At 35.3% G+C, this 15061-nt stretch overlaps 2 protein-coding genes across 2 annotated transcripts; both read right to left on the bottom strand.

Moving 5' to 3' along the window:
• Nucleotides 1–6590: 6590 nt before the first annotated feature.
• On the bottom strand, nt 6591–8399 carry LOC133311062 (small ribosomal subunit protein eS26z-like). Its single transcript, XM_061512078.1, has 5 exons — nt 8254–8399; nt 8082–8174; nt 7897–7981; nt 7671–7804; nt 6591–6877 (listed from the first exon to the last, which is right to left on the bottom strand). Exons 1-5 carry the CDS (start codon nt 8254–8256, stop codon nt 6803–6805), a joined length of 390 nt encoding a protein of 129 aa, XP_061368062.1. The 5' UTR covers nt 8257–8399; the 3' UTR covers nt 6591–6802.
• Nucleotides 8400–10313: 1914 nt separating this feature from the next.
• LOC133311056 (superoxide dismutase [Mn], mitochondrial) lies at nt 10314–15061 on the bottom strand. Its single transcript, XM_061512073.1, has 6 exons — nt 14665–15061; nt 13682–13728; nt 13473–13598; nt 13290–13346; nt 11904–11981; nt 10314–10763 (listed from the first exon to the last, which is right to left on the bottom strand). Exons 1-6 carry the CDS (start codon nt 14981–14983, stop codon nt 10671–10673), a joined length of 720 nt encoding a protein of 239 aa, XP_061368057.1. The 5' UTR covers nt 14984–15061; the 3' UTR covers nt 10314–10670.

Genomic DNA, 15061 nt, shown 5'->3' with positions numbered 1-15061 from the left:
CCTTGTTCGAGCACAATGACATTCCCATTGTGCGTAGCCTTATGGACAAGGAAATCTCTCTTCATATATTGTATCAAAATCGGGTTTTGGCAATTCATGGGATGGCCAAAATATTTCGGAACGTGTGTATAAGAGCATTCAGTGACATCATGCTTCAAGTTAAATGAATTCAAATGAGAGATATATGGAATTGAAGGCTGAAGATACACCACAACATTGCTCTCATGATGCTACATGTGGTTGAAGATGCAATAATATGCCTTACCTTGTTAGACTATTGTTAACTAAATTTCAATTTTTATGATTATTTTCTATTTAAAATTTATTTACATTTTTTGTTTGATTTATTTTGTTTATCCAACTTGTTTGAGATAAAGATATTATTATTGTTGATGTTGGTGTTAATTGTATTTATCCAACTTATATGTTTTGGTAAAAATTTAATTCTAGCCCCATCACAACGGCTTGGGCTAGAAAATGCCACTTAAAATTTGTAAGTGAACTTTTCTTTCACTTACAGATGAAATGGATTTAAGAGCTTGTTTAATGGAAAATACATAGATGCTTTCTTAGTGCAAGCTATTATTGATCATGTTGAGATATATAGTCCCACATTAGTTGTATGTGCAACTAATGTGGAGTCTATAAGGCCTTGGGCACTCTCCCACCCTTTGAGCTAGCTTTTGAGATGGTGTATCCCAAGATTCTTTACATGGTATCAGAGTCTCGCCGCCCCCCACTTTCTCTCCACTTTCTTTTGTGGACTTTCTTAGCACAGGTAGGCTGGGCCTGTTGCATCTTCCACTCTTCAAGCCCAATGGGCTCTTGTGTGAGGGGAAGTGTTGAGATATATAATCTCACATTGGTGGTATGTGCAACTAATGTGGAGTTTATAAGGTCTTGGGCACTCCCACTCTTTGAGCTAGCTTTTGGGATGGTGTATTCCAAGATTCTTTACAGATGAAGCATAGACGATTGTGAAAAATAATGTTGGGATATCATCTATATTCTAAGGGAAAATAATTTTATGGTCCCAGACATTGAGTAGTTTTGTGCTCTCTCTCACACTCATTTCTCATTTTGTCCTTAATTTTTAATTTATTTTTCATTTTGCCCCCTCTATAATACGCACGACATGGTCGAGGACCGTGGAAATAAGTCTCCTATTTAAGAGATATATTTTGGAAAATATTTCTCGCCTCATACAACGTGGATTTTTTTTAACTCATTTTTGTTAAACAACCTCTTATCCCCATGGCAAAGAATTAGGGTTTCTTGAGATGAGATGAGATGACAAAGTACTTTTGTATGACAATTACCTGCCTAAGTATTTAAAAAAAAAAAAACTCACTCAAGATTTTGTTTTTCATCCTCAAAATTATTGGGGGCATTTAATATTTAAAAATCAAACTCCAAACTTTTTGGGAATGGATCATCTCATGTTAAAAAAAAAATTATATGATCATGTGAGAAAATCATAACGATACAAAAGTGAATCAATAAATATAATTTTATAACTATCTATTTTAATAATTTTTTTCTCTTCATTTATCATCATTAATCCACTTTTGTATGGTTAGGATACCCCCACATAACCATGTCATGTTTTTTTTAATATGAGAGAATCCATTTTCAAACTTGTTTGAGTTATGAGAATGGAACTATCTCAATATGGATCCAACAATATTCTAATTGGATTAAATTGGGTTGAATTAAAAATAAAATAAAAACCCTAATCCTTCTATATTTATTTTCATCAAATAACTATTCCTCTTGGTTGAATCCTAATAATAATAATAATAAAAAAATTACGTCGTAGAATAAGTTTCAAATTATACTATTCAATATGCCAACATTTAAAACCTACACAACTCACCTTCTTGTATATCATTTGCATTTAAAATATTTTATCTTTATTAATTTTTTTATTTTATCATAAAAATAAATACTTTAACTTATATCGTTGTCATTATCTATTGCCTTTATCTCGTATTTATAAAGTTTAGTTGTGGGTAGTGAAATTTTGGACCTTGGATATATTTTGGGGATCCAATACTTGGCCCGCCGAAGATATAGTAGGATTGATATCTTTTGAGAATTTTTCCTTATTTCTCTCTGTTAGAGTTATATAAAACCATTAATGTAGCTTCACGTAACAGTTAAAATTTTTGGGTTGAATTGATTCTTTATATGGTATCAGAGCCTCATATACGTCAAGGGTTTGATCTTCATCGTCCCTCATTTAATTCAATATTGCGGAGTTTCTTAGCACAGGTAGGTGAGCTTATGCATTGTCCATCCTTCAAGCCCAATGGGCTCTCATGTGATAGGGTGTGTTAGAATTATATAAAACCATTAATGTAATCTCACTTAACAGCTTAAGCTTGGGTTGAAATAATTTTTTACACCCTCTTAGTTGTTTGCCCTTATTGAGCTTTCTAAAATATGGACCCATAAGAGATACTAAAAACTAAAATACCTGTACAGTTTCCCATTGGGCATCTAACTAACTTTACCTCGTTAAAGCTAATGTATTATTCCTGGAATAATACATCCTATGTGAAAAAGGAGCATCTCTAATGCCATTGCCGCTGCTTTATCTTTTTTATACTCAAAAATGTTCCTTTTCTCAGTTTATTCTGATTTTGGGATCTGCTACTATTCCTATATTAGATTCTTTGATGTCTACTTTGCTTAGGATTCCACCTAAGCCATCTATATCAACAACACCTGTTATGCACCATGTCTCCCCGGTTGACACCTCTAATTCTTCTGCCCTTGCTGCTCCGGGCTCTGGTAATGGACGTAGACCCTCTAAGGGTCGGCTACTCTGCATTCATTGTCATCAGATCAATCATACTGTTGGAAGCTCCATGGCAAGCCACCGCAGCCTCCTCGGAGTGCTCATGTTGCTCAGGCTCCATCTAGTGTTGTTGATCAAAGGTTACCTTTTGCATCACAACCTCCTGCAGCTCTTCTTAATGAATTCGTGAATTGATGGTCTGAGAAGCAAGCATCTGGTACTTCTACTTCCATTGCTCCAACTGGTTCCTTTCCTACTATTACCATGGCCAATGAGTTTTTAGTCTAATCTCGTGGGATCAGCACATTTCTTCTTTTTTTCAATTTATCTCTGGATCATGTTCTCTATGTTCTAAAATTCTCCTTTTAACTTACTTTCCATTAGCCATTTGACCAAATTCATTGATTATGTAATTTCTTTTACTAAAACTTCTGTCATTTTGTAGGATCAGAATTCGGGGAAGGAGATTATCAAAGTATATGAGTCTCATGGTCTTTATTAAATTTTTTCTTCTTCTTCAGCCTGCTCTACTTTGGATTCATCCCTCACTATCTATGCTCGTTTGGGTCATCTAAGTCTTGTCAAGCTTCAGGATGGTTCCCCTTTTATCGTCTCTTTCTAATTTACATTGAAAGTCTTGTCAATTTGGGAAACATACTCACAGTACAAAGTTGTCTTATTCACCAAGCTTTGTCCCTTTTTTCTGTGGTCCACTCTGATATTTGGGGGCCTAGTCTTCATCCTTCTACTTTAGGGTTTAAGTATTTTTTTTACATTTATTAATGATTATTCCATACGTATTTGGTTATTTTTAATGAAAAATCATTCTGAGTTATTTTCTGTTTTTTAGTTATTTTATAATGATATCAAAACTAAGTTTGGTATTCCCATTCATACTTTTCATAGTGATAATGCTTGTGAGTATTTGTCTCAGCAATTCTTTTCGTCTAATGACATTCTTCATCAAAAGTCTTGTCCTCATACACTCTAGCAAAATGGTGTAGCCAAACGCAAGAATCGTCGCCTTGTTGAGACTATTCATGCATTGTTAATTGATGGCAATGTTCCCTACAAATTCTGAGGTGATGCTATTCTGCATGTTATTTCATTAATCGCTTGTCTTCTTCGATTCTTCATAACCAGATATCTCACTCTATTTTGTTCCCTCATCAACCTTTATATCCTTTGCCCCCACATGTATTTGGTTCTTTACATTGTTTCAGAGCTTCGATGTCGTGGGTTCGATCCTTGTTGCACCTTATTTTCTTTGTGAAATTTCTTAGCACAGGTAGGCTGAGGTAGGTTGAGTCTGATGCATTATTTATCTTTCAAGCCCAATGGGCTCTTTTGTGAGAGAACGTGTTTGAGATATATAAAATCATTAATGTAGTCTCACCCACCAGCTTAAGATTTTGGATTAAATTGGTTCTTTATAGAGTTAATGAGTTTGAGAGAGAAGGGTTTTGAGGCGCTTGAAGTATTACATCAAGAGGCATTAAATTTGGAATGCTCAACAGTGTTACCTCAAGCTTAGGAATCTCTAAAAATAATGCAAGCTATTGGGCTTCAGCCCATATAGACCCAAATAACCATGTTGTCGCTTAATATATGAACATACTATATTATTAATATTTCCAACAAAGAATGAAACCCCTGAACTGGTACTACTAGCAGGTGCTTTACAGATTTCTGGACTACTAACGCACATTTGATTGGGAGCATCATTATGTCAGTGTAGACGGAGCAAAAGCCTTCTCTTCCCTTCCAGAAATTGTTGGTAGGTGTTGTTGGGGTGCATATGCAATTGGATGTCTGCATGATTTGATGGAATTATATTTTTAATCTTCAGTCCTTGATAATCCCAACTCGCTTGTTGCAGAGACACCAGAATGTGATCGGGGTGAATTATTGCTGAATAAAGAGTTTGTTATAAATTACAGGGATATGTGCTCTGTTCCAGCAAGGGCATGTGACACTATGACCCATGAATTTACCACTAAGAACATGAACATTTTGGATCCTCTAAGAAACGACAACAACCTTGGCCGTAGTGTCAGGTCAGCAGATGTAATTTGGCCTACTAAAGCATCAATCTATCAGGGGAAATATTATACGCTTGGTTGGTTGGAAAAGATCTACAAGTTCACTACGTTGTTGCATGCTAGTGACAAATTCATCACGGCTTGTTCCAATATCATTACAGATACTTATATTTAAAATATGCTCCAGTGTTGGCTTTAAAGTTTTATATATGATGCTGAAATAATTATAGAGATTGTGATGTTTCATACTGTAATGGTTACTTCCTTAAACTGAATATTTATGTTTCACTTACAGGCAATTTACATCGAATAAGATTGGCTCTTTCCTTTGGTGCTCGAAAGCTTAAGGAGATTCTCACACTTCCAGGAGAATGCATGGGCGCAGAGATCGAGAAGATTTTCAACAACAGTTTGGATAGAAATGGGAAAGGACAAAGGCTAGATGTTGAACTTCCTGTTCCTGCATTCGGTACTGGAAGATCTGAAGAGCCTGTCCTTCTTCAGTTGTATTCTAATTATGCCTCACCCCTCACTGCACATCCCAGTTTTCCATCATTGCCTCCTCAGGCTTATATGCTTGCATTATGGACACAGCAAAAATGGAGTATGTTCTATCCAAGGGCTACCCAAGTATATGTCCCAATTCTAAGAAAGACACTCTATCTTCAAAACGTTTCACAAGCAACTTACAGCCTTGAAGAAAGAAGGAAATCACGAGGAACAGGCCCATATATACCATACATTGTATGTTGTTTTTGTTATCAACCTTTATCTCTTTATATTATGTTGAGGTAACTCACAATATCATCCCCAACATGGTTAAATCTTGCAGACTCGTAATTCCTATAGGGATATGCGCGTAAGGGTGACCAGGCCAAGGAGATTTGCACCTCTGAAGAATCATAATGCTTTGCTTCAACCACCTCAGAGAAAGCAACAAGTGGAGGTTCATTCTGAGACAGACATGAATGGTGGTAATTCAAGGTCATTTGAGCTCTCAAGAAAGGAATTTAGAATGGGTTGCTTGTGATAGTCACAGACTTGATAGGAACAAAGACATAACCTAGAGTTGTTACTCTGTTTGCATCCTAATCCCTCCCCTATACGAAAAAAAAAATGTTAACTCTTACGTGTCTAGTGGCTAACTATTTATAGCTGACCTTAGTTTACAAAACAGCTAAGCCTTAACCAGTATATAAATCCTAGTCTTCCAATGCATAACAAGCGTAGTACTAACCTGATCATTCTATTACTCTTAACAGATACGTAAACAGATTAGTTTCATCTGTGTGAATCTTTAAAAAATCCAGTTCTTGATCATTGATTAACTGCTTCAACAACGCATCTTCGACGATTGGTTTATTACGCGGCAGCGTATTTCCGTAACACAAGTTCCTATTACCACAAATATTTATTGGCAATACATATTGACTTCAAAATAAAAATATTAAAGAAATTTCCTGCCTAAATATATCTTTAAAAAAATCAAGAACTACGAATAAAAATAGAGAAAAAAAAACATAAAAACCTAAACCCATCCTCAGACAATATACGAGGAAAGGTGATAAAACGAGGTTCGTTTCTACATACACCTTATCGAATAATATATTAAATATAATCATCAAATAGACTACAGTCGTCCAAAGTAGATTCGTTAAAAGACCAGTTTCAACCTATTTTAGAGACATCAATTTTTTTCTTCCTTTATTAATGGGTGAATATGAATGATACGACTTACTCACAAGGCTAAAAAAATTTATATATCAATGTCAATTCTCATTAAAACCACCAAATTATAACAACTGAAAATGTAGGTATCGTCGATGGAATAAAGCAAACAATTAGAAGAAAACATAATATCCCTCCGCAAAACTGAAATTTCAAAAATCAACCATGAGAGAATTTCGTTTATCATATAAAACTGATCCAACAAGACCTAAAATCTTAAAATTTGCATTTAAGCACGGGCAGGAGGTCCTGCTCCAGCAGGACGAGGTGCTTGACCAGGTTGACCGGGCCTTGGTGCATCATCCTAGAAAAGAGAACCAAATAAACCCATCAAACACCACCAAGTGAAACATAAATCCATAATTTATTATAGAAAATAATAACCAGCTACTGATCAACCATTCCTAACAAGTCTATTCTTAGAGATATAGCATCTTCTCCTACAGTCAACTGAAATTTAAATGACTTGTTAGGTGTTTTGGCACAAATATAATAGCATCTTCTCCTACATTCCTAACAAGTCATCTTCTTCTAACAAGTCTATCCCTAACAGCTTCCCATTAGGTGTGGTTTTGGCACAAATATAATAGCTATTGGCTTTGCCTGAGGAAGACATCCTATTCTTCAATATCAGGCCTTCACAGTCACATTCACATTCTCAAGTGACTATAAAATTAAACAAACATGAAAAGGAACTGATCTTTTCAACAATCTGTAAAATATTGTAAAATTGACATCACATTTGAAAATGATAGAGGAATAAGTTCCATATTTGTAAATCAAGTTCTCAATCAGATAGCTCAATGCAAGAAAGGAACATACACAAATTCGATTAAATAAGGGTCCATGTGTCCAAACTCAGTTATTTCTATTACTGTAAAGCTCTCTATACGCGATTTCAAGGTCAATTGTGTGACTCCACTAATTATAAACAAAAAACAAGCTTTTGCTTGCGTTCTAAATATGTATCCACTTGACTATAGGTTAATAAAACCATTTTGACCACACTATAATCCTATTAATAACACGCAGGAGTAGAGCAGAAAATGTAAAACAAGAAAGGAAATCAAAAGCCTGAAAATGTAAAATAGACTTACCCTGCGCCTAATGAAGCGCTGTGGAGGCTCACGCTTCCTCCTATCAGTGCGAGAACGCACTCTAACAACGTGAGAGTGGATCGCACAGGAGACGCAATATTGCATCTTCACATACAGTTTCGGGAGTGTGTATTCTACAAGTAACAAAATCAAATCAATGAATTAAGTGACATAACATTATGTTATATTTTCACCCAAAAAAAAAAGAGAAAATAAAGAGAATTACGTTCATAGACACAGGCCTCCTGAACATCTCTGACAGCAGCTTGTTCCACAATATTCCTCACCAAAAAACGTTTGATGCTCTTGTCCTGTGTTATTTTATCACGGAGATCACAAACCCAATGTCAAATACCGAAACTTCATTGATTTGCTGCACAAAAATTTCGAAGGTACGAAGAAGTAAAATACCTTGGGGCAGCATTTGCCGCAGTTGGAACATCTGATGAATTTCACATGGCCACGACCATGCTTGTTGCGACCTCCATTCCTGCGCTTGAATGTCTGAAAAGGAGAAGATTGAAGAATAAGAGCAAAACCCTAACAGAATAACAGTGAAGGAGAGTAAGATCTGATCCCAAACCATGGTGAAGAGCACCCAGGCAAATTAGGGTTCTGCAGATGCTGGAGATGGCACAGTCTAGGGTTATGCGGCTGAAGGCACAAACTAGGGTTTTATATAATAGGTCGCAGCAATTAGCCCGATTCAATACTTCCAATAACTCACTAAAAGTTTGGGTTTTTAAGTTTTTTAACCCCTGGCCTTTTTTGGTTTTAAGTTTTAGGCCCACCAAATTATTGGGATGCCACTGAATATTTAAGAATCAAACTCTAAACCTTTTTTTTACAGGAGGAACACTTTTTTCTAATAATAATGACGTTAATATTGTCCTAATTTTCAAATGAGAATAATTTTCTCTATGTTAAAGGCCCTTTTAGATTTAGAGCTCACCACAGGAATCCCTTTCTCCTCGCATAGCTCACCATTATACACTCACCATGATGAAATAGTGTCTCAATGCAATAATGGATCTCTCTCTTTCTCTTATAATTATAGAATACTCACTCCCCTATATAAATTCCTCCTCTTCAATAGAGGATACACCTCATTTATATCACATTTATAAATTGTTACTTTATTAGATTTTGGAACCATCGTTGCCTATATACCCCCTATTTGCAGCTCTCTCTCTGCGATAGCACTTTCAGTGACTCACCTTGAACTTTGGTCTATATCACTATTTTTTTTGAGCATCTTCATGTTGACATACTATATTGAGGGATACAAATCTAGTTTTAAATCCACAACAGTTCACTCTAATATCTTAATCATTCTCTCCTTAAAATACTCATAAATGTTTTTTATTAAACACAATTTTTATTATCATAGTTAATCAATAAATCATGTGCTCTTATATGAAAACATTTTTCTTTTCAAAGGCCATATTAAACCTACACTCTGACACAATTAAATTTATAATATACTCTAAATATTCTGCAAGTAACTTAAGCTCATTCTCTTTATAAAAAGAAAAACCTAAAAATCTAGGTCTGAATAAGTTATTTGCAATATCCACAAGAAATTTATTTACACTCTTAATATTCATAAATTAATCTTAAATATTTTTTCCTATGCGAAATCAATCCAATTATACTTAACTTATTTAATTAAAGGTATTTATACCTTTTTATCGTTGTAAAAATAAAATTTTAATTTTCTCGTAAGGTTAACTTGGCCAAATTATTTTACATCGGCGTAAATTACACTCTAAATCTTTTAAAATTTAGGTCAATTAACTAATAAATTAAATCATTAGGTGCAAGTAGATTGATTAAGATAAGATATAAGACATTTTATTTTAACATTAATATAGGTGTGAGAATGTTAACGGAGAAAACAAAAAGCTAATATTGTAAATAAGATACAATTGCTCTAAGATTGCTTCGTATATTTATCTCTATATATTGATCATTTTGAACATGGTAGAAAGCCTAAACACCAAAACATTTCACCACAAGACACCCAACATCACAAAACATTATTCTTGTTCAAACATGGAACGAAAGTAAGTCATCAACATTAGATTAACTTAGAGGGCTTTAACAATGATGAACAGCTTAATGAAAGCATTAATTTTCTTCATACTTTGGATGGTGAATACGGCATTCCTTTCTTCTTACATGTACGTGGTGAATGCATTACAGGGGAACAAAAAATTATCAAGTGTCGTAACCATGTCTCTCAATTAAAACATTTTGATTTGTAAAAAAAATATATTACCAAACTGTTCACTGAAAAGCTTATTTTTCGGGCAGAAAGTATAGAACAAAGCTTAATTCTCAGGCATCAACTCTCAGATATCAAGGAATGCATTTTCAACTTGAATGTTGAAACCAACAGACACAACCGGCAACTTCGTAAAATTGTTTTTCCCTCTTTCCCCATTTTTTGATATTTTGTTGAATTTTTTCATCAATAGAAATGTTTTGAGATTCCCAAAACAATTTATCATATTGTGCCATTAAAATCAACCAACTAATGAGAGCTCAACCAGATAAGCTTATGCAAGACGGCCAATTATCAATAATAAATAGCTTATTGTCTATGCTTAAGGTAGAAGAGTAAGAACTCCAACCTGTTCATCCAGCAAATGTATTAATTGGAGGACTTAATTTTCACAACTCCGTAATAGTCTTATTCGAGCAAAAGGATCACACCCTAAAAGCAAAAGAAAAATACATCGCTAGACAAGAATAGTATCTTACCAGAGCATCAGAGAATTCACAAGACTTGAGCAGACCATTAAAGGTACATAGAACAAGGAATGCAGCCATATATAGCTCAAGGTTCTTCATTACAAATACATAAATAGTTATTTCTTATAAAATAACCTGGATCCTAATGAAGGTGCGATATGTCACAATACACCATTTTATTCCCGTCTGTAACCGTGGTGCAAACCTGTCATCTCACGCTCCATATCAAGCAGCACTTTCAGACTAAGAACTCTCTTTCTCATACACTTCACTGGCATATTTCCAGTTAATAACTTTCCAAATGTTCTTCAAATAGTCCGGTTTAACATTTTTGTACTGCAATTGGAAAAACAAGCATAGCTCAGAAAAACTTTTGAAAACTGACGTGCATCTAGATTTTGTTTGTTTGTGTGTGTCTCAGAAAGATAAATGGGGTGATATAGAGATTGATAGATATCTGTGTCGCAGAGATAGATGGGGTGATATAGAGGGAGAGAAAGGGAGGAAAAAAATGAATATTATATTGTAAGTTGTAACATATCATTGACCTGAAATGAATATTATAAAGTGAGTTGTAACATATCATCGACCTGAATTCTCAAAATAATAAGCTTAAGTAAACCGTTAATTTACCTTTTTGAATCAATTAAGCTGTCAAAGAAATGTAACCATCATAAGTAAAATAATAGAAAATTTTCCATTTCTTTCCTACATTCATTATTTAAAATTAATGGAACTTAATCATAAACTTCTGAAACTTCAGATGCTGCTGTGGCATCATTTGCTTCTTGTCTCTTAGTACTAGTTTGGGTTCAGACAAAGTTAATACAAGCAAGCAAGATCTATTTCACATTCTCATGCACTAGAACCACACAGGAATATCAAGATGCAAATAAATTTTTTAAAAAAAAAAGCACTAGAAAAATGTTTCAAGTCAACAATGATGAAGTAGAAATTCAGAGCATATAATTAGTTGAAAAAGAATCTATATGTTTAAGGTTTTTGTAGGAATCTATACAGGTCTTGATTTTAATACGTCTCAAACAGTATCTACTCCATATAAGCTCCTCATAAAAGGCGAATTTAGTTCCTTCTCCTTAGTTTGTTTCCTTGAGACCTCATGTTTGTAAGCCTTCATATTATGAGTTTTTGTTTAGGTTTCACCTCCCCTTAGAACCTTCATCCTTACCACCCATTCTTATGCATCATACTTTTTTTCTTCACTCCATTTTCTCAAGGACATACAAAAGAACGAATTTTTCTTGTTTAGCAGCATACAAGAAAAATGTTAAAAACAATTTTTTTGTTACATGGGGAAAGTTTTTGAAATTTCCCAAAAATTAATAAATTTGTCAGTACCACATTTCTTTGCATAATGTAAGTCATAATCACCACACTGAGAAGATAAACAGCCTTCAAATAATGTCACTACAGAATTACGCTGTCACTAGAGAACCACCAAATCCAAAATTTTACCTGAAGGTAGTATGCATGCTCCCAAACATCTATACCAAGAATTGGAACCAAACTTGCTCCCTTAGTAACCAGCGGGTCCTGCAAAACAAATGTTCAAAATTACATTTGAAAATTAACGAACCAGAAACTCAAAATAATGAATGCACAGATGATAAACATAGTGTACAGAAGCTCAAATAATGAGCATGAGGAAAGGGGAAAACCATTAACAAGTATCTTCTCTATTCTCCAGTTTCCACCACAGCAATCTGTCTATATCCTATAACATTTGCAAAGTCCTCCACAGTCCAGAGTCCAGATAAGATAAAAATTATGAAAATAGGAAAAAAGATTTAATATATATTTAGTCCCAACAATGTCACTCAATTTTAAATGTGCACCGAATCTTTTTTTTCTTTGGAATTAAGTCCTGGTAATTTTAAAAAAATTTAATCAAGTCCCCTGTCAATTTTAATGTTAACCACGAGCCTCAGCCAAAAAAAAAAAAGTGGATCTGGAAGGTGTATGCAAGAAGGATTAAACAATAGGGGGCTCGTCGGTTAGTTTCAATCAGTTACACTAGTAGCTATGTAGTTAAGGTTAAATAACGGAAAATGTACAGCTTTGGGGCATTCTGGAATAATCATTCTTTAACTGAGTCTCTCAGTTGGAAGGCGCAATGCTTATAAGGTGGATCCCCACCTTGTATTCTTACCATAACAGAACTCTTTCTCTCAGCATCTCTCTCTCTCTCATATCCTTTTCTGCCTAATTCTAGCCTGGCTAAGTTTCTAGTTCCTATTAATGTACACAAGTATGAATTGCTTGATATGCATACAATGCATTTTGTCTACCAGGCAAGATGTTCTCACTTTAGATGAGATATAAGAATTTATGGGGGTAGGCAGTGACTTGACTAAAAAAATTTAAAACATGAGGACCCAATTTCAAATAAGAAAAAACTATAGAAAGCAATTTAAAAAGTGAGTAAAACTATAAGGACTAAAATCTGAATATATAACTATACTTATAAATAAGCTCTAAGCCTCAAAAAACCCACCCAGTTTACAGAGTCATTACAATAATAAAACTTTGTTTTTAGAGCTTGACCCATTGTTTGAAATATCAGAAGAATTAACCCAAAAACTAGGATAAGCAATACATACTTGACTACTGAATCTCAGTGATTTAATGTAAGGATTATAGACTATTGGTAACAGCAATATACCGTAAAAGGATCTTGAATGCTGTGACATAATATGCAACAGAAATACAAAATTTACTGAAAAAGCCAGAATTAGCAGCCAAACCAAAAAATTTGCTATAGCCGATCTACTTTGCCTCTTGGCATCATGTGGAAATGGAAGTGTGGCACTGGAGGTGGAAGGGGAGAGGGGGGCAGTTTACCTGATTTGCAGTGGTCTCAACTACAAGCCTCTTCAACTCTTTGTCCAGACCAAGCCACTGGAAAAGCAATACGAATTGAATAAAAGGCAACAGGGCACTTCAAATAGCGACTGAGGCATTAAACTCTAATGATATGCAAGGATACAAGACAATGATGGAATTTTAAGAATCTGCACAACTTACCACCCATCCAGAACCCTGTAAGGCTGCACCTTCTGCATTAACCTTTTGTATCAATGCTTCCAAAGAACCAAAATGTGTGTCAATGGCCCATCCCAGGGAACCCTTGGGTGGCTCACCACCTCCTTCCTACACAAGATGTGAAGTATAAGGCAAAAGAATCTCTGAAGACAAAACCCTTTCCATAAAACAGAGTTAAGGTATAAACTTACACGAACAGGAGCTAGATTTTTCCAGAAAATAGAATGGTTGATATGACCTGCAGCAAATGATTATTAGTCGTACCTAAATTAAGCGATATTGAAATCCACGGAAAATATTTCCAAGCTCCTTCACTGAAAAGTTTATTTGATTCATTTTAAAACCAGGCATAATTTCCCTCAAAGGGTAATTATTAAAAAGGCATCAAATAACTTCCAGATTGCACAACAGTCATACAACACCCTATTCATTCTTATCAAACAATTCATCTCAGTAGAGACAATAACCATCCCTTCATGTTGCTTTCACTACTGTTCCGGACCGGACACACTATCCCAATTCATTGGGCCGGCATTAAGGCCCACATAAGGGGTTACACCCCTGCATCCCTAAAGTGAGACTTTTAGACCGTCATTGTAGAGCATCTCACTCCCCTGCACACCTCATACCTTACGCATCAGGTGAGTGTGTTTGCATCACATGCAGTGAGACCTATATGGGCAAGACGGTTATGGCTCATCTTAAGAAAATCTCCCTACCTATTTATAAATTATAACCCTCTTCAGCCATTGAAGAGACAACTTCTACGCATCATTTCCGGAGGAGGCTGAATTCTCACCACCGGTTATTACTCTCCATTGAGCATAGGTCTATACCTCTGCCTCATATATCACTGGCACATCGGGATACTACACGCCATCAAGGGAAAAGATCATATTCCATCATCCAAAGAGTTCGACAACCAACATCACAAGATTGTGTAAAGCAAAATTCCCAATCCCCTGCTTCTATTTTATATCTCAGTTAGTGTCAACAAAGATCAACTAACTTATCATTCACAATAACCCAAGTAAAGCTACAATGACCAATTCATGAATCAATTTTATTTCCGTCAACAAATCACGCACATGCCTTAATTTTTCAGCAAATTAACCAGAAAATGAAAATTGAAAAAACATAAAAATAAAAAAAAATAAAAAGGGGGGAAGCTGACCTCCACCATTGAACTTGATAGCACTCTGGAGCTTAACGATGGTAGAGGAATCGGCCTTGCTGATTGCATCTTGAAGTTGCTCGAAAGCCTTGTTGTAATTGGTGACGTAAGCCTGATGGTGCTTCTGGTGATGGAGCTGCATGATTTCACCACTGATAGCAGGCTCCAGAGCGCCATAGTCGTAATCGAGATCGGGTACCGTGAAGACATGCAAGCCACGGGAATGAGTTGTTGCTGCTATGCCCGCTCCCAACGGTTTTGGGTCATTGCGGAGCACGGAGGTTAGGGTTTTTCTGCTCAGTAGGGTTCGCACGGCCATTGAGAAAGAGAATGGAGACGATTCTGCAACACCACTAGACTGGATGATTTGATAACAACGCAACTAGACTGGAGTTTA

Source organism: Gastrolobium bilobum, unplaced genomic scaffold (genome assembly GCF_033153095.1).
Source record: "Gastrolobium bilobum isolate Gb01-03AN ecotype WA unplaced genomic scaffold, APGP_CSIRO_Gbil_v1 utg12942, whole genome shotgun sequence".
NCBI classification, from domain to species: Eukaryota; Viridiplantae; Streptophyta; class Magnoliopsida; order Fabales; family Fabaceae; genus Gastrolobium; species Gastrolobium bilobum.
Note: the sequence above shows the minus strand (reverse complement) of the source record. Positions and strands in the feature narration are given on the sequence as shown.

Bases quoted from the DNA above. Each gene is read 5' to 3' on its own strand.
- LOC133311062 (XM_061512078.1), bottom strand. The intron at 7,982-8,081 runs GTATTTTACTTC...AAAATAACACAG, and splicing joins GCGGCAAATGCTGCCCCAAG to GACAAGAGCATCAAACGTTT. The intron at 6,878-7,670 runs GTAAGTCTATTT...TCTCTTTTCTAG, and splicing joins AGCGCTTCATTAGGCGCAGG to GATGATGCACCAAGGCCCGG.
- LOC133311056 (XM_061512073.1), bottom strand. From the start codon at position 14,983: ATGGCCGTGCGAACCCTACTGAGCAGAAAAACCCTAACCTCCGTGCTC. The intron at 13,599-13,681 runs GTAAGTTTATAC...CATCTTGTGTAG, and splicing joins AAAATCTAGCTCCTGTTCGT to GAAGGAGGTGGTGAGCCACC. The intron at 13,347-13,472 runs GTAAGTTGTGCA...TTGCTTTTCCAG, and splicing joins TACAGGGTTCTGGATGGGTG to TGGCTTGGTCTGGACAAAGA.